This window comes from Ammodytes marinus (genome assembly GCF_949987685.1).
Source record: "Ammodytes marinus genome assembly, chromosome: 4".
Lineage (NCBI taxonomy): Eukaryota > Metazoa > Chordata > Actinopteri > Uranoscopiformes > Ammodytidae > Ammodytes > Ammodytes marinus.
Window position 1 is genome coordinate 29,965,983 of NC_137233.1, and position 27,303 is coordinate 29,993,285.

General features: G+C 41.0%; 2 protein-coding genes across 3 annotated transcripts; one reads left to right on the top strand and one right to left on the bottom strand.

Annotated features, from left to right (window-relative positions):
* The first annotated feature begins 1,851 nt into the window (after nucleotides 1–1,851).
* LOC307249987 (transmembrane protein 198-like) lies at nucleotides 1,852–17,004 on the top strand. 2 transcript variants are annotated; one of them, XM_080026906.1, is made up of 5 exons: nucleotides 1,852–2,278; nucleotides 13,834–14,072; nucleotides 14,391–14,966; nucleotides 15,665–15,742; nucleotides 15,941–17,004. In XM_080026906.1, exons 2-5 carry the CDS (start codon nucleotides 13,919–13,921, stop codon nucleotides 15,991–15,993), a joined length of 861 nt encoding a protein of 286 aa, XP_079883032.1. In that variant the 5' UTR covers nucleotides 1,852–2,278; nucleotides 13,834–13,918; the 3' UTR covers nucleotides 15,994–17,004. The 2 variants fall into 2 exon arrangements, with proteins under 2 accessions (XP_079883032.1, XP_079883031.1); XM_080026905.1 differs by having other exon boundaries at nucleotides 15,665–15,813; nucleotides 15,941–17,000.
* A 299-nt stretch (nucleotides 17,005–17,303) lies between these two features.
* On the bottom strand, nucleotides 17,304–22,271 carry mmp19 (matrix metallopeptidase 19). The gene is made up of 9 exons (XM_080026902.1): nucleotides 22,128–22,271; nucleotides 21,908–21,993; nucleotides 21,586–21,716; nucleotides 20,726–20,938; nucleotides 20,376–20,621; nucleotides 19,416–19,541; nucleotides 18,450–18,614; nucleotides 18,225–18,352; nucleotides 17,304–18,115 (listed from the first exon to the last, which is right to left on the bottom strand). The coding sequence occupies exons 1-9, from the start codon at nucleotides 22,218–22,220 to the stop codon at nucleotides 17,885–17,887; spliced, it is 1,419 nt and encodes a 472-aa protein (XP_079883028.1). The 5' UTR covers nucleotides 22,221–22,271; the 3' UTR covers nucleotides 17,304–17,884.
* Nucleotides 22,272–27,303: the final 5,032 nt, after the last annotated feature.

Sequence of the window (27,303 nt, forward strand, 5' to 3'; positions counted from 1 at the left end):
AGTGATTAGAAACCATGCTTTTGCTAGTAAAAATGAAGAATGATCGACTTTCAGACAACATTCAGTTGTAGAGGTGGAGGAAAACCACCTGATTTGTTTTTGACATAATTTATTTTCTCTTATTTGGAAACTGCCCATGAGTGGAACTGAGCAAGGAGAGACCCATAGCCTTTACTTTAACACTATCCGCTTTCATGTGAGTGTTATGGAGTTGATTTATGAATATTTGACATTTCTGATTCTAGTTGCACTGTTAAGGTGGTAGCCATACAGTATATGGTTGTGGCTATATAATAAAAGTGCCCTGTCTCTGGAACACTCACAGAAAACCAGCTCTTCCTCCGGTAGACCCTGTGGGGAAAATGAAGTGCTCCCACAGTCTCAGGCAGAACTCACAGCTGTGGCCCATTCCCTCTGCATGTACCAACACAATCCACAGGGTCCATGTGTCACCAGTTGTTACCCTCTGAACACAGCAAATTCCCAACCCTCCACAGCATGCAACTATGGGAATAGGCTACACAAAGGAGGAGAGAATGAAGAATACGCCTGAAATGTAGCCTATACCACTTGCCTGCCTTAACAAATGAGACACTACTGTCTTAAGAAATGGAGCTCATTAAAGGTCCAGTACAGAGCATTTATACAAGTTGTGTCTATCACTTTCTAAAAAGTAATTTCTTAATTGTTACATTACTATTGTTTAACATTCGATTGGTCCGGTTGTAAAATGCAATGCTCTCCTTAACAGTCTGGTCATTATAAGAGTATCATTTCTTTCATCAAGCCATGCAGTTATAATGTTAAGTTATGAGGCTGCCAATAAGGGCACTTGTTTCTCTCTATCTTAGTAATCAAAAGCAAAGGTTAGCAAGTGAAGAGCAATTAAACACGGTAATAGGTTAATATTAAGCCTGGTGGCTACAATAGTCTTTTAATTGTCTGTGTTTTTTGTTAGGTAGGCTTACCCAACTTCCAAGACTCATTGGAAAGCAGTAGGCCTAGCCCATCAAGCTACTTAGTGTAACCTGGTAAAATAAAACATTTGAATTGGTTTAATATAGGCCTAGGCCTACTCTAGAGTTTAAAATTAAATAACTTGTTGAAAGATGGATTTTTGGTCCGATGCTCTGCAGCACGTTTCCAGGATGTCAGAGGTCACTTTGAGATGTTTACTTAGCTAAAATAAAAACCAGTCAGAGAAAACCTGGCAACCCGAATTATGTTCTTATTGGTTTTTGAAGTGCTTGATGATAAGCCAAGGTAGGTGTGTTTTGATTGATCAGCTATGAATAAGCCATTCATTACAACTTATACACCCTTTATTAGAAAGTGTTTTTTATAGCAAGCACTTTTGCTAATCCTTAAAATGTACTATACTACTAGCATTCTCTAAACAAAAACAACTGTAGCCTAGTTAGTGTGCGCCTTAATTAATAACGTCGTTAGCCAAGCTCATATAGGGAATCAAGACAAAAAGAAAACCAAATAAAGTTACAATGTTAATGAACTGCTGTGAATCATATGAGTTACGTTACGTATCCTTTTTATTTCCAACTAAATATTCAAACCATGTTAACTGAACATTCTTAATTTAGGTAGGCCTACTCAGGGCCCTAGTCTCATGTATCATAATATAGCCGTGCTAGCTAGTTCATAAAAACTGCGGCCCCATCTGTTGATGATGTGCTCCCCACCCCCCCACCCCAACGGTCCAACGGACAACGCTGGATGGAGATAGAGAGGGGGATATTGCCTCCGGGGGGAGAAAGAGAGGGAGGGAGGAAAAACTTCTCCTCCTTTGTGTTTAAATGCAGTTCACTTCAGCGCAGAGAAAGGCAGAGGGGAGGTGTGTGAGGGAGGATTTTCCAGAGAGGTGGACAGGAATGGGACGTTTTTTTTCTCTCTCTCTCTCTCTCTCTCTCTCTGGTGCGGAGTCATAGTCGGGAACTTGGACGGTTAATGAAGTTACAAAGTTCCCTCACACCGATAATGGAGACGACCAGCTAACCGGCCTCCTCTCATCTGCGGTCAGGGCCAGTTTCGGGTTTTTAAAAACGATTTGAAACAGGCAGGGATAGGAACAAAACGATGCCGTTGTTGTCAGTTTAGTGCCGCCTGTGAGTTTTGAAAAAGAGCCTAGGGGAGACGTTGGATGAAAACCGGTTTTCCCTGGTACCCTACAGCCGCTTTTGTGTTTGTGAATGGTGGGTTGTTTTTCCTGTTTGACAGGAGAAGTTAGCGCCACAACCTATGGCCACAACACAAGGGCTCATCGGTAAGTTTTTTTTAAATCACTTTTTCTAAATGACATTTTTGTGTTGCAGATGTCTATATCACTAGGCTACTTTTCCTTCTCAAACCCCATAGTATGGTTGTTTGCTTTTTTTTCTCTGACAATGGATTTTCAAATAGCCTAAGTTAACTTGTCACTAGAAACGATAGAGCCCAGAGTTACCGGTGATGATTGGTTAAATTGAGCAATTATTTCCACCTCGGATCATGACTGATGAGTGCAGAGAAAACCTACTATAGCTGGACATGTTTGGAATAACATGTTGCACGCCAAGCTGCTCCCCCTTTTTAAAGCATTTTTCACTTGAGGCACATAGTCAGTGCAACTTATCCTTCAGCCTTTGAGGACGAAGACATAATGATTCAGGATAATACAGGCATTATTGGTGTGCACTGAACCAGACATTTAGACACACAATCCCCCAGTATTGAGCTTTAATCAGTACTGGCTGACAACTGAAGCGTTTCAGCAAGTTATGCTGGGAGATGACAAATAGGCCCACTGCTCTTAACAACGGTAAAACAAATCGATTCTGATTTTTGATTTGTTTAATTTAAACCAGTGATAACATCCACAGTTTATTTCACTAATGTGAAAACTAGTAAACACAGAACGTGTGTAACTCTACATTATTTTTTCTTTTCTTTTTATCACCCATGGTGTCTGCATGCGAGACAATATGGGAACATCATTAATTTTGTGAGGCAAAATGTTATGTCCCTACATGGCCCACGTAGTGTGCAAAGAAGCCCTGGTGTTCTTCTGTGTGATCCAGGGTAGGAGTGCCTGTGATGACAGCCCACAGGTCCTATCTTTACTGGGGAGACCAGTCTGTACTGGCCCCCTCCAGCCCCACATCCATCTACTTGACCTATACTCTGTCAGCCTGCACCAGATGGTTTTAACTCTCTTTGAACAGGCAGAGAGGAAGCCCTTCCCTGCTTTGGGGAAGAAGAGAAGGCAGGAAAGGAAGCACGAGGAGCAGGGCTTGATGAAAGTTGGACTGCACATGTTGTTTTGCGTGGGACCTTTTAATTAGCACGGACGCTGCTGGGCTCTCATTTTCCTCTTTGCTCTTGCAATGCGCCAACACCATGCTCATTTCTCCAATAATGAAAAACAATTAAACTATACAAAAAGTATTGAACTTTAAACTGCTGAAAATGCTGTGAGCCGCCTTCAGGATAGTGTGCACACTATGAGCATCTGACCCACACAGGACTCGCCTTGATTTGAAGTTCGCGTAGTTACTGTGTCAGATCTGATGTCTTATTCAAACATCTTTTTCCATAAGAGCCACAAGCTAAGGTTTATTCTTTTAGTTAAAATATTGGCTGACCGTCTTTCTACAGTTCCAAACTTAACTGAGATGGCGGCATTGATTAACTTTTGTTGTATAGTAAGTAACAATAATATACACAATTCTTACTCTTCGGCTAAAGATGTCTTAGAAGAGCGCATGTAGGAATGTAGGAGATTTCTAGTTTGACTTTTGGCTGTTGTACTAGCTGAAAAAGATGAACTTCATTGTCATTTATCAGGAGTAGTTGCATTTCAGTATTCTGTTGTACATTACATGAGTATTCAATAGGAACCATTGACAGAATAGTTTAAAGTAAACTTCTCCTATTTTGTCCTCAAGTGTGTTGTACTTCAAAAACGCAGCCGTCACATCAAGTGCAAACAAAAAAATATATATATTTAGACTGTTACGTGCTAATGATTTAGATGAGTTTAGGAGTAGTCTTTGTGGTTTTTAGGTTAGCTCTACAGCTCTGTGGGGCCACATGCTCAGCCCTCCAGCATCTGTCCATATGCACTGCATGTAGACAGATCTTCATGCCAAGAGTGACAAGTTTGTCCTTAAAATTAAGAGGAGTATTAAAGAGCTTGGCTGAGAAAGAAAGCTCACTGGTAACATGGAGCCTGATATGATGTTTTCTCTTGTTGTTTTTAGTGTAAAAAGTAATTAATTACATTTTTTATCTCATTGACACAGGGTATCATTTTCAAGAGAGACCTGTGTGGGAAAATACAACACAATCAGTTACAGACAGAAAGGTTAACCAGCAGTAGCCTACATAGACTATTTCAAATGAAAGTGCCAAGTACAAGAACACTTAACAACTAGTTTCCAAAGATATATAAGATATAAAGATTTTTCCATCGCCCTTAAAATAAGTTTGAAATCCCCTGGTGGGACCAACCAGGACAGCTTCAGATCGTGCTTCAGTGTCTTTCAGGTTGAAGTAGTTGATCTTGTGTTGTATTTCTTCTGTCTAACTAAAGAAGCCCAAGTAAAAGCAGACTGGCACGAGGAGCAACCTGAGTTTGTGTTAGGCTCAGAGATGGAAGGATCTCCTGGGTGCAAGAAAAAAACTCCATTGTCACACGCAAACCACATAGAAACTCATACCAGTCATTTTGAAACATCCATCCATAGGCTACTTATAGCACTTTAAACATCGGTTATAGTTCTGACATGAGAGCGGCTTTGAGTCGGCATGGAAAATGAAGCACACACGTGATATTTTAGGCTTGCGAGTTCGCCGTAGGAGGTACAATTATTGTAGACTGGAATTTGACAAAGAGTGGGTAAATGGCTGTTCCAAATGACAGAGGTGCAGTGGAAGTTCTCCATATATATACTGTAGACACTGCAGGGAGGTCTCAACTACTACTGTGTTCTGACTCCCCTTTGGCCAGTACAGCAAACCTATATCCACAATCACAATTCAATCAGTGGCCTATTTGATTTTACTTTGGCTGTATGCCCTAGCAACTCTTGTTTCTGGTACACCAGCGCCCTGTGAAAACAAACAAAAACTACTGCAAGCAAAGTACTATAATATTATTTTCATACTCCACTGAAATTACCCCTAGCTCGACTTCATACAGAGGTCAGAAAGTCCAATGGAACTGGTCGGGCTTTGGCATCTCACTCAAGGACACTTCTCCATGATGGGTGGTTACGTTTAGCGTTTCTACGCCAACCCAGTGTTCATCAGCAGCATATATTATATCTCACACACAGTGCCATGCTTGTCACTAACATATGGATATCTGACATCACCACGCCGCCTACTTAAGGCTGCTTTCCACCACAAACCCTAATAGAGCGTTGTGGAACTGCCCCTCCTTGCTGCTTCTGTACTGTACGCCCCTTGCTATGATGGCGGACCACAACCCTAACTTAACTGCAGCATGGATGGAGTGGTAACATGGTGAATGGATATTAGTGCTCTCCATGGATTCTATACCCTGGCAATGCACCATTGGCATGTGACTCTCTTCAAAAGGCTCATTATTGTGCTTCTGGTATTTTTCATGCCCCTCTTTAAGTAGCTCTGCAGTCTTTAGTTGAAAGGCCTCTATTGTATGACTGAAGTCAGGCAGGCTTGAGACTGAGAGATTATCAGGGGGAAAATAATAAGATAGTATTAATCAGCTGCAGCCAAAAGTGACCATTATTGGGGACCAGGGTCAGAGGATAAATGATTTGAAAGTGATAATTTGAACAATTTTTTATGGTTTGGAGAGTAAAGGGAGACGTCAGTTAAAGTCCTACAACTAGCAGTGAGATTTGGACTGACATACTGTCACAGCTGCCAATGAGCAGCTGGCAATTGTGTGCCTATAAATAAAAAAGCTATTGAGTGCCCCAAACATGTTGCAAAATAAGTGACATTTCACAACTTTGGATAGCGACCAAAATATAGAATCTCCTTTTGTGCTGTGTGCAAAACAAAGTTTGTTGGGTTAAATGAGTCAGCTTCGGAACAAAATTCACAATTGTGGAGTCGAGACTCTGTGGTCACAAGTATGCAGATCATGAGGAATAAAGTGAAACACATTTTTTCCTCAGATTCTTTGGTTGATCCATTGCACACGGTTCCCATTTTTTGTGTCATGTCTTTGTTAAAGAGCAAAAGACTTGACACATCCTGGAAGGAAAGAAGAGAATAGACCTGAATGTGAACATAAATAAAGTTTAGTTTGTGTAGTGAGGGAGCCCTGCTGATGTTGCCATAAAATGGCACCTTAGGGATTCAAAAAGAAGTGGAAAACTGTAAATATAGTTGTGGGTATTCAATGAGAATGCACTGGGATACAGTCATTCAAGCGGCATGCAAATGTCAGAGACGTGTCTATTTGACTGTGGTGCATGTAAAAGTACTATCCCAGAAACACCAATGGAATACTGTATGTCTGGTCGGACATATAGTCAGCTTTTAAAACACAGTTGATTGCTTAAGTTAAGGTACCAATTTCAATGCTCTTGTTTTATTGCTACATTTGTTAATATATGTGTGTGTTTAGTTTTTCAGCTAAAAGGAAGTATGGTTGGAGAGGTATTATTCCCAAAAACAAAAACAAAAGATCTGTAGAACAGGGCTTGGAGTCGTCACTGGCTGCGACATTAGAATGACAATAACAGTGACAGTAGATGCACTGTTTTGCACTCGTATAAAGTTTGCATTCATTTGTACATTTTGGCACCTTTTTGATCAGAACTTCACTTGGGTATGGCTGTGTGGAGCTCAGACCCAGAGTATAAGGATTACAAAACATCTCAACATTCAAAGTCTGAAATGGTGTAAACTGACCCTAATGTGGTGCTTTGTTCATTATGCACGCTGTTACAGCACACCAATACAGAAGAAGCTGCCATGCACAAACAGCGTGCTGAAATATTCTAAACCTCAGTGGCACTTGGTGACACAATGGCTAGTTTTCTATGCGATAAGGCTCTCAGTCTGACAGATTACAAGCTTATCTTCATCATATTGCAAGGCTGCCTTTCACATCTCCAGTTGTTTGTATTGACAATACTGACTTCCTTGGAAATGCAGTGTCCAAGCTAGCAGACTCATGTTTCCCAGTCCCAGATTCTTGGTTGAAGGTTCAGTGTTGATGATCAGACTTTTTCCCTGCATTCCAATATCCATATTTCAATACTATTAAGTGTGTCAGAAAAAGATTTAGGATGTCCTAATTCATGCATGTCGCGAAAACAGTATGCCAAAAATAAACGGATGCCCTTATACATCCTATTGCATTTTGCAGTTTGTGTTGAATAGTAAAAAGAAAAAGTATGAGATTTGGAAGGCAGGTTGTTCCTGTCCCTTCCCCGTGTCACAAACACAAGGGTCAGTTCCTGCTTAAACCTGATGTTCCACTTCCTCTTCTGGTCCACAGCTTCCTGCTGTGAAGGGAACAGGAAGCCCAATAGTGGTGATGTCTTGACCAATTTGATCCAGAGGAAAAAGCAAATGTTATTGCGAGGATGAGCATACATTTGTCTATGTTTATCCAGTGTTATGCTCAGCACAATATAACAAAACGTACAACATAACAATAACCCCCACTGTGACCATTACCTTTATTCCCATTGTGCCCGTCTTCTTCACAAGGTCGGCCTTTGGCCTGGTTGGGGTGTTCAGTTGAGGGTGGCACGACTTTTGCGGCTGCAACTGCCGAGGGCAGACCTCGGTGCATCTCACATTCCTGGTTCAGTCTTGTCTTCCAAGTTAAGTTGTCAGACAGCAGTTATAACACTGCAGGTTTTCAGCTTCTCAGCTGGCCCTGGCCGTCAAGTCGGAGAAGAACTCCAGAATTGTTGGCTACGACCACAAACGCCCACCCACCCTTCATTAAACACACCCAAATTAGCTATGTGGGGAACTTGAAGTGGGCCCTGCCTGTTCCTCAGCAGCTGAGCACTCAAAGCTGCTCTTCTCAGCCACCCCACAAAGTGTTTGTTCAGGGGGAGTATACTCTTTGGTAAGTTTTTTATTCCCCCAAGGGCAACATGATATTCAGATAGCTCATCAGCAGCTGATACTTATTGCCTGTTAAACAGTTAAAGCACAGTTCCCACTTATTACCTCTCAGGTAAATGTTGATGTTTCTAGAGGCCGTTATGTGTGCCTTTGATTTTTTACAACTTTTTAGTCTCAGTCTGGATGGATTTCCATTCAGTTTTGTTGTTCAGATATTCTATGTAGAGGATGAATCCTACTGACTTTGGTTATCCCCTACCACTCTACCATTGTCAGGTTTAAATTTGAATATGTCCAATCCTTTGCTTTATGACAGATAGAGATCCTAGTTAATATTACTAGCAAAACATCAGCATGTCAGCATTGCCATTGCAACATGTGAGCATGTTAGCTTCCAAGCAGCCAAGTACAGCCTCAGAGAGCTGCTAGTGTGGCGGTTAACTCTTGTTGACTTCTATTGAATTTGTTGCCAGACGACTTAAGCTTGTAGAAAATTCTGCTAGGAAGCATTTGGAAGTCTTGGGGCCTCCGGTGAGTTTTGTTGTCAAGATAGATAGTTTTGTTTCTAGTGAGGACCCCCTCCTTCCATCACTCACTCTTCTGAAAGCAAATACTTGGCACCTATCTCAGAGCAAACACTCTGGATCGACTAGTCTCCTTGGTGTTCTCAGCCATCTTTATGCGGTCTCCTCCTTTCGCCCGCATTGGTTTCCACTGGAGTGCCACTAGAGGTCACAGCATGAGCCTCAGGGTCTTTGTTGAGCCCCATAATGGCTCTATTCTCCCACAGCAGCAATGTCTTCCAAACCAGCTAGACATTGGACACCATTGTGACTCACATAAGGCATGAGGCAGACGCACAGGGACATATGAGTGTACATGTGCGTGCGTGCAGTTTGGTAAATTACTGTTGAAACTGGGTTGAAATATGAAATAGTTTACACTTAAAGGGCTAATAGTAACCGAATGTACTGGATGATACAGTGTAGAGATGAGCATACTGCACTTAATTATTTGCTATTAACAGTGAAGATTTATTCTAATGGTTTAACTTAATTGAATTCGCTGAACACAAAACAGTCATTCAAAGTCTTGGCGTGCTGCTGCAAGCAACAAAGGAGTTTATAGTTTCCAATTACATAATCACATAATTACTCAAAAAATACTCTACTTTGTAAAGTGATGCACCATTATTTAATCTACACACATTTTGTACAAAGCTATAGTTAAGATAAAACTATAGGAACATTAGATGAGCTTGGAATAGATTTTTTATTTTTATTTTATTTTTCATACTTAAAGGCCTACTTCACCGGTTTGAATATGAAGGTGTATTGAATTCTGAGATCCTATGTAGTATAAATGTACGAAAAAAATTTAAATCGGTTCATCCTAGCCTGAGAAAAGGCAGAAAGAGTGTTTTTTTAACCCTATATTTCTCTTTCTCGTGACATCACAGAAAGAGAAATATAGGGTTAAAAAAAACTTACTTTGTAAATATTACTGTGATGTCTTTTACTGTGACATCACAGTAATATTTACAAAGTACGTTTTTTTTAACCCTATATTTCTCTTTCTGTGATGTCATGAGAAAGAGAAATATAGGGTTAAAAAAAAACACTCTTTCTGCCTTTTCTCAGGCTAGGATGAACCGATTTTAATTTTTTTTTGCACATTTATACTACATAGGATCTCAGAATTCAATACACCTTCATATTCAAACCGGTGAAGTAGGCCTTTAAGTGGTGTTCATGATCTTACACCCAGTAACATAAGCAGTGTCTGTTGTCTCCTTCTAAAGCACATGATGTAGTTTGATAGCTGATTCAACTGTGGAGCAGAGGATTAACTCAATTATAATTATAAATGTTTCACATTTCTCACGAGAATAACAGGCCAACAATTGCAAACAGCTTAAGGTCATTGTGCAGGTACATTTGGGAAAAGCTTTAGAGCACAGTCAGTCCCAAAACGCCATACAAAGGAAGTTCCCTGCAGGGGACTGTGTGGTAGGTGTTTTATATCCAAACCAACCTGGGAGCCTCATGCTGAAGTCATATTGGATAAAGGCCAAATGGGGTCAAATGCGCTGGAGCAAACCAACAACAGGCAACAATAACACGTTTAACCTATGTCATATGACTTTAAGGTAGAAGTAAACTATATCAATTGGAGTTTGTTGGTTTATTTTAAAAACATAAAATGAAAACACTGTAATGTAAAAATCCTCCTCTTATCATGATCTGAATCAACTCCAACGTTGACGGGCTCACACACGGGATCACAGTAGCATAACCAAAGAGAGAGATAAAAGCTCCTTAACAATGAGTGTCCTTAGACTCTCTATACATTTTCTAACCTGGCTATTCTATCCTGTTCAGGCCGGGTCACATGTGGCTCATCAGGCATGGCAGCCAGTATATCACAAAACACAAAGACAAACACATTGACAGTCACCTTCACTACTAGATGGGCAGAGTTGAACTGGCCACACACACATACTGTACGTTTTGGACTTACTTTTCCTGTGTCCTGTATCTTTGTCTTTGAGCGAATAAAGAGGACATTACAGTTGTCCCTGATGGAATGTAGAAAAAGGGAGAGAGAGGAGGGTACTGAGGAACTGAAGTGACCAAAGAAGAAAATTCAACTTTCCAACAGGGTCTAATTTCTTCTGTTTAAAGGCAGGACATACAAATGACAGAGTCCTGTGTAGACGAATCAAATGAGGCACATTTCAGTGTTAAAGAGACAATAGATTTAAGGTGGGGAGAGTCCCAGGTGATGACAAAGGAGCCAAGACCAAAAGCAGGACCGACGATTCCTGACATTTGGTTTGTCTGAAGTAGAAAACGTGAGTTAACTGTAATGGGATCTGAGCGGTGGTGAGATCATGCAGGAGGCCCGCCAGTAGCCTCAGGAAAGAGAAGTCCACCCATAGGCCTGTATACCCACTGCGGCTCTCAACAGGCCTGCCAGATTAAATATCATATAATCTTTTTAGAGGGCTAGTCAATGCGTGCCCCACAAAACAAAATAAGTAGGTGGATGTCAAGTGATAACTAAAAGGAAAATAAGTATTAGCCATATAAATATATGAATAGTGTGCTTCATGAAAACCATGTGCTGTTAGGTTTAGTTTTGGGAAAAAGTTCCTTTTAGGAATTGAGAATATCAAAAACGTACTACTTTATCTACATTTTCTTTTTTGGCATTGTTATGCTTTATTGGGCAGTTTGGAGAGAGAGAGAGGTGAAATGGGGCAGAGAGGGGAATGACATGCCAAGAATGACCACGGGCCGGATTCGAACTTATGTTCTGCTGCTTCTGAGGACTGAGCCTCTATGGGCGGGCTCTCTAACCACTAAACCACGAAACCCCCAACTGTTTCTACATTTAAACCATTTAAAATTGCATTTAAGGTCTTGTCGAAGAGTTGACCACATGCATTATCTTAGTTAATGAAAAGTCAACATACGTACGTAGCTGTGTTGTAGCTTCGTTTTCACTGCAGTTTCTGCTGCTCTGTGGTCATTTTGAACATAGCTACTGTGTTCACTCTTTATCATAATAACGTTATACAGTGTGAAATAGGGCTAAAATACCAATATGGAGATTCACTTCAATAAAAGTGAGAAATATAAAATGTAAAATAACTAATAACAAATGATTGCTAACTTTCCAGTGTAATTCTAAAAGGACAAACGACTAGATTATTCCAATTGTGTTAAAAAACAATTAAGTAAAGCCAATTACCCTTCTCAGTCGACCGTCAGAGTTCATGACCCTAATGATTCAGGGGGGACAGGGCTCATCAGGGGTCCTGGCTCCGGGATTATAGTGAGTGAATGAGCTGCCTGTCTGTATGCCTGGTCATTAGGGTTGCAAAGGGGTGGAAAGTTTTCGGAAAATTTCCGCAAACTTTCCATGGGAACTTTAGCTCGGGAATTTTGGGAATATTCAAAATTGGGAATTATAGAAATTAACTAAATGGCGGTCATTTAAATGATTTTTTTTCATATCCAAACATTAATCTTAACATATAAACATTATGTTTTGTCATAGGCAGATATCCATGCAAACTAATACAATAAAAAAAACATTACTATTCTAATTTCACTGAACAACAAAAAGATGAATGTAAAATATAACTCATCTGTCTGACCCCACCCATTCAATAAATGAAGTAAATTGCCCCCCATGTGATGGAGGAATGCACAGTGCATGTAGGGGGCGTGGCCTCAGTACCCCTGCAGTAGGATGTGTGTTATGTGCAACTTGCCAAGTGTACTTGCATGAAATCTGGTTGTTTTAGTCAAGATTATGCTAAAATAAATTTTCCCAAACTATATTTAAAATAACTGTTTAAGCCTCTGTAAACCTGGTCTAGTAAAAAGCAATATACACTCAACAAAAATATAAACGCAACACTTTTGTTTTTGCTCCCATTTTTCATGAGATGGACTTAAAGATCTAAAATTCATTCCAGATACACAATTGTACCATTTCTCTCAAACATTGTTCACAAATCTGTCTAAATGTGTGATAGTGAGCACTTCTGCTTTGCTGAGATAATCCATCCCACCTCACAGGTGTGCCACATCAAGATGCTGATCTGACATCATGATTAGTGCACAGGTGTGCCTTAGACTGTCCACAATAAAAGGCCACTCTGAAATGTGCATTTTTTTGCTTTATTGGGGGTCTGGGGACTCAGAACCAGTCAGTATCTGGTGTGACCACCATTTGCCTCATGCAGTGCAACACATCTTCTTCGCATAGAGTTTATCAGATTGTCAATTGTGGCCTGTGGAATGTTGGTCCACTCCTCTTCAATGGCTGTGCGAAGTTGCTGGAGACGGCTTATGGTGGAGAAATGAACATTCAATGCACGAGCAACAGATCTGGTTGACATTCCTGCTGTCAGCATGCCAATTGCACGCTCCCTCAATGCTTGTGGCATCTGTGGCATTTTGCTGTGAGACAAAACTGCACATTTCAGGGTGGCCTTTTATTGTGGACAGTCTAAGGCACACCTGTGCACTAATCATGATGTCAGATCAGCATCTTGATGTGGCACACCTGTGAGGTGGGAAGGATTATCTCAGCAAAGCAGAAGTGCTCACTATCACACATTTAGACAGATTTGTGAACAATGTTTGAGAGAAATGGTACAATTGTGTATCTGGAATGAATTTTAGATCTTTAAGTCCATCTCATGAAAAATGGGAGCAAAAACAAAAGTGTTGCGTTTATATTTTTGTTGAGTGTATGATATCAAGTTGGGTGTCTCAATAAGCTTTAAAAAAAATCTGATTTGAAGTTAAACATTTATAAATATTATAAAACGTAGTTGAAAAAACTGCTTTTTACAGTCTCGAACGTTTGCCAGGAGTGACATAACGTAGTTAGAAGGATTTAGTGCATTTGGTTTGCTTTAAATTGAGTAAATTCCCTTTTATTCCCGTTAATTCCCATACATTTCTGTTAATTCCCATGGAAAGTTTCCAACTTTGAAAATTCCCAAAATTTTGCAACCCTACTGGTCATATAGGGTCTGCAATGAGTGGCATAGTTGTGTGTGCTGAGTTTGTGACAGCTGCACACACAAAGCTAGCTAGGAAGAAGTCACAGTTGACCTGAATATTTCACACATTGCATTTACCCTTGGAGTACTTGAGTTTTCTGTGTTGCGATGTGTTGATAACTTTTTTTTCTTTACTTGACTGTGTATTTTTCACAATTTTCTTACAGTCCCAAACCTGCTCCGATGGACTTGAGATAACGCCACTAGAAGTTCCACCCTTGACCCGACCTTCACACCGCACCTTCCCCCACAATGGCAGATCCCGATGGGCTTAGCTCCGAGGGGGCCGGGTCAGGCACGGCCGAGGTCGACGCCTGTAGTTTAGAGATAGAGAGGAACTATGATGTCATCCCTGCCGTCATCTGCTCCATGTGTTGCCTGTTTGGCATCATCTACTGCTTCTTTGGTGAGGTTCCCCGCCGGCTTACAAATGCAAGCTGAAACTTGATTTCTGTAGGATGAGATAACACATCATTAAAAATGTTGCTTGGAGCTGTAAACTTATCTCCAAAGTGAGCTGTTTGAATCTATCAAACAAAGTTGGATAAACATGTGCTTTCACTTAAAGGCATACTAAGCGATTGGAATCCAGAACACTTTTAGTCAAAATCAGATATTATACTGATTTTGACCAAAAGTGATTTTGACAAGCATTCTCCAGAATCGCTGACTCCACCTTTTAAAGATTGAACATTAAAGATCTGTCCTGTCTCTCCTCCTATAGGTTATCGCTGTTTCAAGGCTGTCATGTTCCTGTCTGGTCTGATGTTTGGCTCCGTGGTCATCTTCTTGCTGTGCCACAAGGAGCATGTTCTGGACACACAGCTGAGTGTGGAGGTCAGTGCGGGTATCGGCCTGGGCATAGGCCTGCTGTGTGGCCTGGTCACCATGCTAGTGCGGAGTGTGGGCCTCTTTATGACAGGCCTGCTGCTGGGCCTACTGCTGGCCCTGGCCGCCCTGCTGGTCACTCACCAGTTCTACACTCCAACCACAGTCTGGGTCCCACTGGGTTCACTTTTAGGCACAGGCATGCTATTTGCCGTGCTGACGCTGCAGTGGCAAAAGCTCTTCACCATGGTCTCCACAGCTGTGTTCGGGGCAGCTATCATGACAGTGTGTGCTGATTACTTTGTGGAGATGCTGGCTTTGGCCACGCACGTGTATGATTGCTTGCGCCTCATACCCGGGCCACCTCTCTGCTGGTACAGCTGGGTCATTCTGGGCATCTGGCCCGCCCTCAGCCTCATAGGAGTACTGGTCCAGTGGAAATTAACGGATGACAGCTTCTCACACACTGAGGGTAAGGAGGAAATATAATGATGCTTTGACTCTTCGGTTTTAGGGTTTGGTTAGGGCCTGTTTCTAGTTTATTAGTATTTCACTTAAGAATGCTCTAAAGAGCCGACAGACTTGTACCAAAAGATCCACCCCTGTCACACACTTTAGCCTCCCACATTCACCCAGCCCAGTAATCAAGTAATCAATTCTCCTTAACTGAATTACTACTTCTGATCAAGTGTAGGAGTAACATTTAAGAACAACTCTCAAGCGATTGGCAGGAACAGCTAACCTGACAAAATGATTCACCATACATCTGCCCCTTTGGTCCTTTCTACTGAATCTTTTTCTCTCACATTTCCAGTGATATGATTGTGATATTTTTTATATATTTTTGTGAAATTTGAATGTCCCCTCTTGTAATTCAAAATTGAATGTATACACACATACCTGTAAATATATAAATACAGAAACACCACAAACCAAACTGAAATAAGGAGAGCTAAGCACCACATTGAGAAGTGCAAACATGAAGACGCATTGAAGGCGATTGCAAACACTGTGCTACTTTTAGCTGTTTGATAAATATGGGCAAAGATGTTGATTGATGTTAATTGATTATGATTGTAATTAATGTCTACTTCTACTGTATTTCAAAGTCTGTCCAGTATAAAGTGATGTTAATAAAGCTGCCTTTTGATTTCCCCCTGCTTCTCGTAGTGGTTATCAGTCGCAGACAGAAGAGAGTCCAGCTGATGCGCATTCGAGAAAAGGACGCCAAGAAGCGACATCAGGCAGGTGGGCAGGAAGGCACTTACCGCCGTAAACCCACCCCAGTCAAACGTTACGCTGGGGATCTACTGGCACCGGTCAGTGTCACCCAACATGGCGTGTGCTGTGGATACTAATGCCTTGAAAATCCTTGTTAAGTTGAAGCCGTTCTGCAGTTGTTTTGTGCACCTCACTCATCATCTCTCCCTGTGTTGTTCTTTTCAGAGCTACCTGCAAAGTCTGCGGGACAGACAGATGGGCACAGGCACTTCCCTTAGCAGCATGGGCACCGTCAACCACACCATGATCGACCTGGACTACGATACGGGCTCCACCGCGCCCCTCACAGCTACAACCCCAGTCGTCAGGGTCTGACACACACAGCGATAAGAAGGGATGACTCAGTGCGCTCTGGTTCTCCAACTGTGTCTTTCTAAAGTAGAGTAGAACCAGCCAGCTGCTCCCCGCTGCTGAGGATTTAGTTCTGCCCTCCTATTGATCCTGTGCGAGGGTCCCTATCAGTCCTGCGTGTTCAGTGAAAAGAGAAGGCTGCTTTCTCTGTGTGAATCTCCTATAACCACTCCAACCACTATAACCACAGAGAGACGCTTAAAAACAGATCCTAACAAAGTAAGGTCCTCCATTTCCTCTCATCGTGTATTAAATACATAAGCAGCAAGTACGAGCCTCAGAAAAATCCATGTATTTCTGTTTTTGGTAGTGAACATGACACCGCAATTTGTTTGACATTACATTGTACTGTACTTAAAAAGTTAGTCATTGCCATGAAGTTTTGTGTCATTACCTGTCTTACTGTGTGACTGCAGGATTTTGTGAAAGTTAATCCTTGAATTGTGTGTTTGTTTGAGATGGAGTGTGGTGTGGAAAATGTAAATTCTGACATGATGGATACATGGAAGTATGTCAAAAAGTGAAGCAAAAAAACTAAACGGTGCAAATAAACTACATGTGTAATATAAAAGCTCTTGGAAAGACCTTTTTAGCCGGATATTTCCCAGCAGCACTCTAATCCTGTGACCTTTCTCTTATGTTGTATTTTGTGTCGGAGCACAGTAGGCGAAGAATTTAGACCGTTGTGTCTGCTTGTTGTGAGTAAACTTGTTATAATTTAATTTATATGTTCAAGTACATGATAGTGTTGGAAAAGTAAAAAAAAAAAAAATGTTTGTTGTTCATTTGTAGATTTCTAAATACTTATCCATTTTGTTGTTTTGGATTTTGCAGGGACAATGCACCCGTTACCTGAATCTGTACATACCTGTTCATAGAAATTTCAAAGATAAAATAAAAGTGTTTCATACAAAAGTTGAGTCAGATCAATTAAACTGTTTTTCTCTTTGGACTCTTAGCAACACTGTCAGCATTACTCATCAGATTGTGAATAAGAAAGAAAGAGGTCATGGGGAGGATTTCCTATTCTGCAACTGGTTAGGGTTTCCATGGTGATTCCAAAGTGTTGTTTTTTTTCCCCCGCAGACAATACAATGCGGGGCAGAGCGGCCTTTCATCGTAGTGAACATTCAAAATGCTTTTGGTGACAGAGAGAATTACAATTAGAGAGGCAATTTTACTGCTGACATGATGTCTTATTTTATTGTAGAAAATGTTACATTTGGAATAACTCTATGCTATACCTGATTTATCACAGACCAGTGTGATTCATGAGATAATGTATACGTTCAGAAACACTTCAAAGTAGAGCACTGGACATAATTTAAAGGGTTTGTATGATTGTTGAACAAGAAGTGCACACTCCCATCATCATATTACATGTGACTGAAAGTATTAAGACACATAATTCGACACATATGTTCCAGAGAAAAACAGAAGACCTCCCTTGATTCCTCCCTGAGATCATACAAAAGCTTACATAATTCTACCCAGTCACAAAAAGCCACGTCTGTGCTCAGGAGCAGCTGAGCCTCACTGACATCAGCCTGCTGCGGGAAGGGCAGGCGCAGCTTGGTTGTAAATCACATCCAGTTAAAATAAAAAGTCCCACGCCCGTTTCTAAACGTGGTAGATGGCAAGTCACAATCAATCACTGCTTGTGTGGAGGTTGCACGGTTGTCAATGCCCCTTGGAGATTTACCAGCACCCCCCTTGCTGTAGAGCTCTTTGCCCTTGCTGCCCCCTGATGGTGGACCCCTAGCATCGCATCCAGCGCTCCCTCTTGCTCTGTGGGTATCCTCTGTCCACTGTCAGCAGCTCATTCACACGCCAGTACTCGTCTCCCTTGAAGAAGAAGAGCTTGCCATTGGTCCAGGTGAAGGCGGCATCCAGACTGGACGGCGCTCTGGTGAAGAGCATAGAGAGCGCTTTGGGGTAATGAGTTAAAGCGTTGTACTTCAGCTCATCCCACTGCCAGTGCTTGGAACCCTAAACAGGCAGACCGCAAAGAAAGGGGGGGGGGGGGTCAAAAACTGAGATTGATTTCCACAAGAAGGAACAGTTTAAAAAATGCTCCTCATGCTTAGATCATACACACCTTGATAAAGACCAACTTTTGGTTCTTCTCCAGGTACAAGGCCGCGTCGATATTAGGAGGGATCCGCTTGACGTCTTTGGGGTAGCCGTAGTCCAGCACGAACCTGCTATACTTCCATACTCTATTGCCTGTGAGCACAAAAAGAACTAAAACTTTAGTGCTGGACCCACAGCTAGAGATCAGAAGGTACAGACACATGGCAGAAGTACTGAGCGACATCTGCACCTTTAAAAAAGTAGGTCTTGTTGGTTCTTGGAGAGTGCACAGCAGCGTTGAGGTTTCCCGGGAGTTCCCTCCACAGCCTGTCAATCTTCATTGGTGTGTTGTGCCCCAGATCAGTGATGGTCCACACGTAGTCGCCGCTGAAAGCAAAGGTTTTCCTCCACGGACCTGGTTAAGTGTACAGAGAGCTGCTTAACTGTTTGTGACACATTTTGTGATCCTGCTGTTTGGCTAAAAAAAAACAGTATTTGAATGATGGTATGGCAAACACTGATATGTTGATGCCAATTTAGAAACATTTACAGAATCAGAAGCGCTTTAGAATGGACAGGTATGGAGTAATTTGTTCCCCCGGGCAATTTTAACACATTTACTTTATTATGTTTGTATTTTCTTCTTAAATATTTCCATATCGTCACCCTCTTAAAATAATGGTCTAAGTCATTTTTTCAGTGTTTTCAGGAAACACAAAAAACTTAACCAAAGATTGAATATATGATATTCATTAATAATTTCACTCAAACAGGTTATGTCAAAAGATGACTCTTGACATTGTAATAACAATTTCTGTCAATTATGTAACATAATAGGAATAAACCCTTTATATTAATGTTTAACTTGTGACTAAGCCATTTTACACACTTGTGAAATGTCCTTGAAAAAAAAAATTAACAGTAAATTTGGACTTAGGCAAAATAAAATGGCCTAAAACACACTCTTGACATTCTGGTAATATCGTATAATGGCCTATGTCAAGTAAAATCACATGATCTGTTCAACTGAGGAATTAGGCCATTTTACCAGAGGTGGCCAGCATCATAAGGAGTTGATTTAAGCAAAAAAATAATTTTGGCCAAAAAGTGACTTAGGCCATTATTTTAAGAGGGTGACGATATCAGACCTTTATGGCAACTCAAATTGTGGGGCTTCTCCTGCGAAACCTCTAACAAAAGCTATTCTATAACTCACCTAACATGATGGCATCCAGCGTGGCAGTGCAGGGGTCGGGGATGCTCTCGGTTTCATGGCTGCTTTCTGTGGGCAATAGGTTGTCCGGGGTCATTGTGCTGGAAAAAGTGCCGGTCATGCGTTTGCCTATCAAAAAAAAGACATAATTGTCTTTATGTATTTTATATTTTATCTTGCAAGGAGAGTGGCAATATACATAGAGAATGATCAAAATATTCACTTGCAAACCGCAGTAGAGCATCTCTGCAGTTTAGAGGAATACAGGCGTTATTATTTTCATTTTCATTTCATTTAACTTTTATTTATCCTCGAGAGAGACCAATGACGTCGAGTTCAAAACAAATTCAAAGGAAAAACAACAATACATAAACAATATTCAATGCAAAAACATCAAATACACAACAACAGGTGAAGAGAAAAAAAACAATTGAAACATTCACATAGTGGTGAAGAGTGGCAGCAATTAAAATTAAATGGGTGAAAGTACAATATAGCCTAATTAAAACAGTTACAGGTAGAGTTTGGCAGATTTAAGATAGTTTGTTTAAATTGGTTAAAGGATATGAAGGTATTTAGTTTAATTTGTTGCTGTAAGTTGTTCCAGGAGTCGGGGGCACTGAAGCTAAAAGCTGTCTTATTATAGAGCAGTCCATAGCATCATCACTACGTCAGTTCACTTGCAGAATAGAAGTCCGTTTTAACTAACAGCAAAGTGAACAAGATGGATGAAAAAGTCAAGGGCCGAATAGGGAGTTCCCGGGTAGATAGTGTTGTACATGAATCAGCAACAGGTGCCTAAACTCACAGTGAACATCTAGTGAACTGTTCTAAATAGGCATTAAAAGTACATTTCCATTACAGGGGGATCCTCATTATTGACATAGGAAAACTCCTTTGATTATGGTTTCATGCCATTTTGCACAGTTTAAATGGTCGGCCCTCTGACAGGAATGTGCTCACCGTATAACCCCTGGATGCCCGCGACGTCATCGAAGTGCAGCCTGAAGTTGCCACGGTACCCAGTGTAGACAGGAGCCATGAGAGCGCTCCTGAACTGTGAGTGGCCCAGGCCGAGGGCGTGGCCGATTTCATGGGCAGCCACAATACGCAGATTAGTCCCATAATATGATCCCTCAGTCCAGAACTCGTCCTCGTCAAAGTGGACAATACCAGATTCTGGTGACTCAGCATGGGCCAGTACATGACCTATAGGCAGATGGTGCACATAAACAGCTCAGGCTATAATGCTATGAGGGACTGTGGAGTAAAATCATAGTTTGTGTTTCACGATGAGAAAAAAAAAAACTTACCACGGCCATCAAATGGGACCGGGCAGAAGCCATCACTCTTATGGAAGGAGATCCGTATGTCTGCTCTGATGTAGTGGACCTCTCTGAACGTCAAAGGAGTCACATCACTCCAGTACTTGAAGGCAGAGCGGATGGCCTTGTCCACATCTGCCTTCTTCATGTCAGGTGTGTGGTTGTAGATGCGGTAGGTCAGACTCCTCTTTCTCCAGCGACCTGTAAGAGAGGTCACCACAACAAAAGTGTCTACCTCGGTAAAATTTCCTTTTATCTAAGAAATTCATATCAAGCAGATATCGTCCAAGGTGATAGTCTTTTTCAAACTAAATGCCCACATGACATGTCAACTTTCCATGTGCATGCATCCAGTATACATTTCTTTGGGAAATAGGAAAATGAACAATAAATACTAATATTCTGCCAAGAAAAGAAAGAACTTCATCAGTCTATTTTGTTATTCCTAGTTGTGTTATGGCATTCTCTTTCATACTTCATACTTTGAACACACTTCAGATAAGGCCCCTATTCTGTTTACTTTCAGCCGTCCTTCCAATAAGGGTTAAAATCTAAGTGATTTAAGTTAATGCTTTTGGAGAAGCAAAGGCAGTATCCAAAGCTTTGAATGTTTCCAAAAGTCTGAAAGCTGATTTAGAAACCTCCTGGTTTCTGATCTATGTTTTGACAGTTAGTGACACCATGCATTGCGGTTTTAAAAGCACTTTACAAACACTTTTTACATTATTCACACTGAAGTACACGCGGAGAATGTAGTTAACACAAATTTATAACTAACCTGCAAAGCAAAAAGGCAAGCAAACTACTTGCTGACAGTTTTGTCGAATCAAGATGTTTTCTTGACTCACCCATCACTCTGTATTTGTGAAGTTTCTTGTTGAAGGGGTCCTCCATGCCACAACGCGGCTGTCGCATCACATCCAAAGTTGCTTCATCTAATTCTCCACTAGGCTGCAGATCATTGACCCTCTGGAAAACCCTGGAGACAGAGTGAACATCTGCAAACTGATTTGAAAATGACAAGGAGGGCTGCTCACATCCTCCTCCTATGTTTCTGGTTGTATCATTACAACAGACCCTCCTTGGATAGATCTGACATGTGCTATGACACGTAGACTCTGTCAGCTACTGCTTGTTTTTACTCTTTAAAAACACACAAGTGTATGTTACCTGAGAGCTTCAATGATCTCCTCCAGGTAATAAGGGTCCTGTGGATCAGCTGGGTCATTCAGGTAGCCATACTGCCTCAAGTAGGCCTGTGAATGCAGAGGAAGCAAGCTCTATAGTGCACTTAACGGAACACATGCAGTACACTTTCTGTTGAGATAAGTCAAAAGCATCTTGTGAGTGTTACGTTTGAACACGTTTACAATGCAAACTCTCATCTTACCTTTGCTTCATCTAATTCTGTCCATGGCACTGCTGCACAGATGGCTCCGCTGAGGTTGAGTAGAAGCAGCACTAGCAGGCCTGTGAAGTCCATATTCAAGTGTTCTGTCCCCAAATATCCAGGGCTGAGAAGTGCTCAGCGGAGTCCCACAGCAGCCTCTGTTTGTTCTCAGAGCGCTCCAGCAGTCTTTAAGTCAGCCTGGAGCATGAGTCAGCCGATGATCCACCTCTGAAGAATGAGGATTACAAGACAGCGGCCAGTTGGCTCCCAGCCAACAAGTCTGCTGTGAAACTCCACTCCACTCCAGAAGTGGTCTCCACAATCCACTGATTTCTAGGGTCACTCAAACACTGTTTAACTTTTTTGAGAAGAGGTCATTCACCCTGAACAAACCTATCAGTGATTCCTATAACATTTCGGCATTTTTCCATCAGGGTCAAAGACCTGTTTTTTCTTTATTTTTTCTTCTTTAATTCCCTTTAGGCCTAATTCTATATGTCTTACTGTGTGTATCACAGTTTAATTATGGGCCTGAACCCCAGAAAGCGCCTTGCCCTCTCCTCTTCCCTGACAATGCCATCCCCACACCTATCCTACCCGAAACAAATATTTACGGTTACCACTCAAACACAAATGGATCCATTATTGCTGACAGTTCAGAATAGATGAGACATAACTTTGGTATGCTAGGTAAACGACAAAGTACGGCTTACCACCTTGTCATTTGCAAGTGCCTTCAACATTTTAAGTGGTAATTGTAAAAAAACAAAATGGTTATCTTACCACCAAAATAAAAAACACCGGTTTGTGATATCACTCATCACTTGCTTGATGTGTGTTTAATAGACTCACACCTGAACACAACATCCGAGCTATTTTGGTCTTATGACCATTTTGCTGAACCCATCATCACTGCTGTTTATTATCATAAAAACATGTCAGTAATGGTCAATATAATTAGTTAATGAACACACAGTTGTTGTTTTTCTTATTACCAATTAATAACTATAACAGTTGGCAATATTTCATAGATTAATAATCACTAATGTTAAGCCAATACTTAACATTAGTGGAAACAAGAGAGAACAGAGACCCAACTTTGCAGGTCTACACAGCTTCTAAACCCTACTTTAGCTCATTGTTTTGCTTTCACAGCCCACAAATTCACTGCAGCACAAAAAAAAAAAAAAAAAAAAAAAAAACACCAGCTAGCAGCACTGCACACTAGTTTCCCAGCAGCAAAGACAGACAATCAACTAACTGATGAAAGCGTAACATCTAGCCTACCTCTCTATATATATTTTCATTAGAAAGCGATGGAGACGAGAAACAAGGCAACATTGTGAAGATAATGTTAATCAGTGTGTCATGGTCCGTCTTGTCCTGTCTTGGTTGTTGTGGTTTCCTGTTTTATTTTGGTATGTCTGTCTTGTTTCCTCCCCATAGTAAGTAAGTAAGTAACATTTATTTATAAAAGCACATTTATAACAGTTTTCACTGACCAAAGTGCTGTACATAGTGCATTCAGTAGGCCAACATGAAGGCAAAATAACAACAACAATAGAAAAAATAAAGATAAAAGTACAAAATACATATAACCCGGACTTCCACACACAAACATATACAGTAGTGTAGAAGTCAGATAGCTAATGGGGAGGGAAAGCCAGGGTGTACAGATGGGTTTTGAGCCTTGATTTAAAGGCAGTAATGGAGGGGGCATCACGTATGTCAGGTGGCAGTTAGTTCCACAAGCGTGGGGCAGCTACTGCGAAGGCCCGGTCACCTTTTTGTTTGAGTCTGGATCGGGGGATGTGGAGAAGACCCTTATTGGAGGATCTTAGGGTCCTAGGGGCTGAGTGGGGGTGTAAAAGGTCTGCTATATAAGATGGGGCATGACCATTGAGGGCTTTGAATACCATGAGAACTGTCTTAAAAGTTATCCTATGTTGTACAGGCAGTCAGTGAAGGGAAGCAAGAACGGGTGTGATGTGTTCCCACTTTTTTGACCCAGTCAACAGTCTTGCTGCTGCATTCTGGACTATTTGGAGGCGTGATATGAGGGACTGAGGGAGACCAAGGTAGAGGGAGTTACAGTAATCCAGCCATGATGTAATGAAAGCATGGATAATTATTTCAAGGTAGTGATATGATAGGGAGTGCTTTATTTTAAAGATGGTTCTGAGCTGGTAGAAGCTGTTCTTCACTACGGATGAGATTTGCTTTTTAAAGCATAACTCAGAATCAAAAATGACGCCCAGATTTCTAGCGGATGGTTTGATGAATGGGGTTAGACTACCTAGGTCAGTGACGATGGGTTTTTTGAATTTGGAGGGGCTAAAGATGATGACTTCTGTTTTGCCATGTCCTGTATAGCTTCCCTCTTGTTATGTCTTGTATATATAATCCTTGTGTTCCTTTGTTCCTTGTCTGTGCATTATGGTTTGTCCTGTCAGTGTCGGTGAGTCTTTGTCTTCTGTGTTCCCTCTGTTCCCTGTTTCACGTACTCCTGGACTTTGTTTTACTTTTTTGCCTGTTGGCGTTTTTTGGTTGCCTTTTTGAGCTAATAAATCACCAGGGTTGCGTTCCGAATCGCATACTTTCTACTATATAGTATGTAGAAAAAAGATTTAGGATGTCCCGATTCTTGTGGCCAGATTTAGGATGGTTAGAATACCCGGATGGTCTACTTCATGCGGCCAAGATTGTTAGTGTTGAAAAGTGCATCCTATTTGGGCGATTCTGACCCACAATCCAGTGCGCACGTGAAGTGACGTAACATCGACGAAGCCTATAGGTCCATGTTATGAAAACAAACGGGGATGCGACGGATATAAAAGCAAGAGGCAAGATCAAGGCGCAATGTTATGATGAAATAAGAGAGAAAAGTATGTCCCAATAGTATGTCTACTGCATCCTAACTAGATTCTTTTTATCGTCGGATGTAGTATGTAGAATAGAAAAAAGAAAGAGTATGCGATTCGGAACGCAACCCTTATTTGATACGTCTTGCATTTGGGTCCTGCTTTCCTGCCTGCCTGTCTGCCACACCGTAACACAGTGTGTGTTGGATTATACTGTATGTCATCAACATTTAGAGCATTAGTTGCTAACTTGTTTACAATGTGTTTGTGAGCTTGTTACTGACCTCTAGTGGTTAAAACCCAATTTATATAGCTTTAAGTCACTTATCAATTAGATTTTAATTCATAGGCTAATGTCACAGAAGGGAACTGATAAGTATTTATTTCTGGCATATAATAATCAAAATTGTTGTATACAAGTTAAAAGTTTATACAGAGAAATAATGAATGAACAATAATGCTATGGACCCATGTTTTTTCTGCCACTTTGTTTCTAAATAATTAAGTCAAAGAGGGGAAAAAAATCTGTATCTGTTATTTAAATGGTATATTTCCACTTAATATGGGATAGGATGACAGCAGACTGTTTTGTATGGAACTGGTGCAAATGTTACAGCTGGTGTCAAGATGTTAGTGCATGGTGGACACTGAAATCCATATTTTTTCCAGCAGGGAGTAGAACTAACACTTTTTATAAAGTATAAATATACAAAAAGTGACTATAATATGAGGACCCATAGGGTTTAAATAAATGCCCTATTACAGTTGCTGTTATTAGGTCCTAGATGTGATTAGCAAATTAACATAAAGCCAATGGGGCTTTTTCCCCCTGTAGATTCCTTTGAAAATGTTCACGGAAAGTAAGTGCTATAATAGATGCATTCAGCCAGTGCATGAGCCCACATGCTGCACATTCCTCACTGTATCACAACTTACCACACTAAGAAATGAAACCAAGGCTTTAATGCGCTGGTTTGCATTTACCACCAATGTGACACAAGCATCTGTGTTTGCTGAGCGAGAGAGAAGTGACATTAGGTGTCAGCTGCATCTGCTTCCTATCTACTTCATAATGCCACTCTGTTGTGACAGAACCAGTATCACTATTACGGACAACAAAAAGAAAGGAAGAGAAAGAGGGTAGGAGAAAGGAGTGGGAGTACAGTACAGGCTGTTTCGGGATGAGGCTGATTTTTAATGCCTCAACCACTTGTTATTGTATGTGTTTGATCCAAGCAGCAGTAAACAGAGCCTGCAGAACGTACGGCCTTTGTGACTTTGTGAGTAGTGCCTGGTTGCACACCATTGCGTAAGAAGCCTACTCATGGCAGCATCAAGGGTCTGAAACCAACAGAAAACATCCTTTCCCACAGCCTGGGTCGACTGCTGAACGATACAAATGTGTTTTCTTTATCTGCTCAATGCAATTCTGCTTGCTGCAGTTTTAGTCATCCATGACTCAAGAGCGGATCAAACTGTTTGTAACCAACACTGTCAGTAGCCTCAAGTGGCCAATAAATAATTCGAGTTAGCCTACATTTAGCATGTACAGAACCTCCTGGATTATATTTATTTTCATGATATAAAACACTTCTACTTCACTCTCTTGCAAACAGAACTAAACCAATGCAGGAGAACATCTTTTACTTAATTATATTCAGGGCAAAAGGCCAGGCCCATCTCCATCACAGCATCATCACTCCCATATTTCATATTCATGAAACAATCGCACACAAAGTCTTCTATTGCATTCTATTACATCTCCTAGTGCCCAGCGTCCTAACATAACACTTCATCCTTTGATATTAACTTTAACTCCTTTATTTCCTCATCTTCACCTTCCTGCCAGCTGCACCATGTTTTTGTCCCTTCACATCCTATTTCCCTTTGTTACCAAATGTAGGGGTAACACTTTACAATGAGGTACACAAAAAGTGAGTAGTTACCGAGGAAGGAATGGTTAGTTAATGAGTAGGTACTGAGAGACTGTGATTCAAGCACTATTGATTAATAACTGGTAAACAAACTGGGAGATACTGTATTAATGAACCATTAGGTAATAGTAAGTTTATGAGTAGGTACTGATTCACTAACGGTACATTAGTCATGTAAGCATTTGTTAATGACAACAACATCTTATGGAATATCAAAGATATAACAGGGTTATACATGAAATGGTTCATACTGTAAAAGCTTCTACACATATATTCTATTTCTGTTTTTTTTGTTTTAATAATTAGGTCACTGAGTGCATGCATATTTGTTGCAACACAAAACAAAATAAGACTGAAAATAGGTACAGGAATATGTCAGTG

What these genes read in the sequence shown, in the direction of transcription:
- LOC307249987 (XM_080026905.1), top strand. Translation starts at nt 13,919, where the DNA reads ATGGCAGATCCCGATGGGCTTAGCTCCGAGGGGGCCGGGTCAGGCACG. An exon ending in CAGCTTCTCACACACTGAGG is followed by an intron (nt 14,967 to 15,664) that starts GTAAGGAGGAAA and finishes TGCTTCTCGTAG; the next exon opens with TGGTTATCAGTCGCAGACAG. An exon ending in CTGGGGATCTACTGGCACCG is followed by an intron (nt 15,814 to 15,940) that starts GTCAGTGTCACC and finishes TGTTCTTTTCAG; the next exon opens with AGCTACCTGCAAAGTCTGCG.
- mmp19 (XM_080026902.1), bottom strand. Translation starts at nt 22,220, where the DNA reads ATGGACTTCACAGGCCTGCTAGTGCTGCTTCTACTCAACCTCAGCGGA. An exon ending in GGTCCCATTTGATGGCCGTG is followed by an intron (nt 20,622 to 20,725) that starts GTAAGTTTTTTT and finishes ATCTGCCTATAG; the next exon opens with GTCATGTACTGGCCCATGCT. An exon ending in AAAAGTTGGTCTTTATCAAG is followed by an intron (nt 18,116 to 18,224) that starts GTGTGTATGATC and finishes CTGCCTGTTTAG; the next exon opens with GGTTCCAAGCACTGGCAGTG.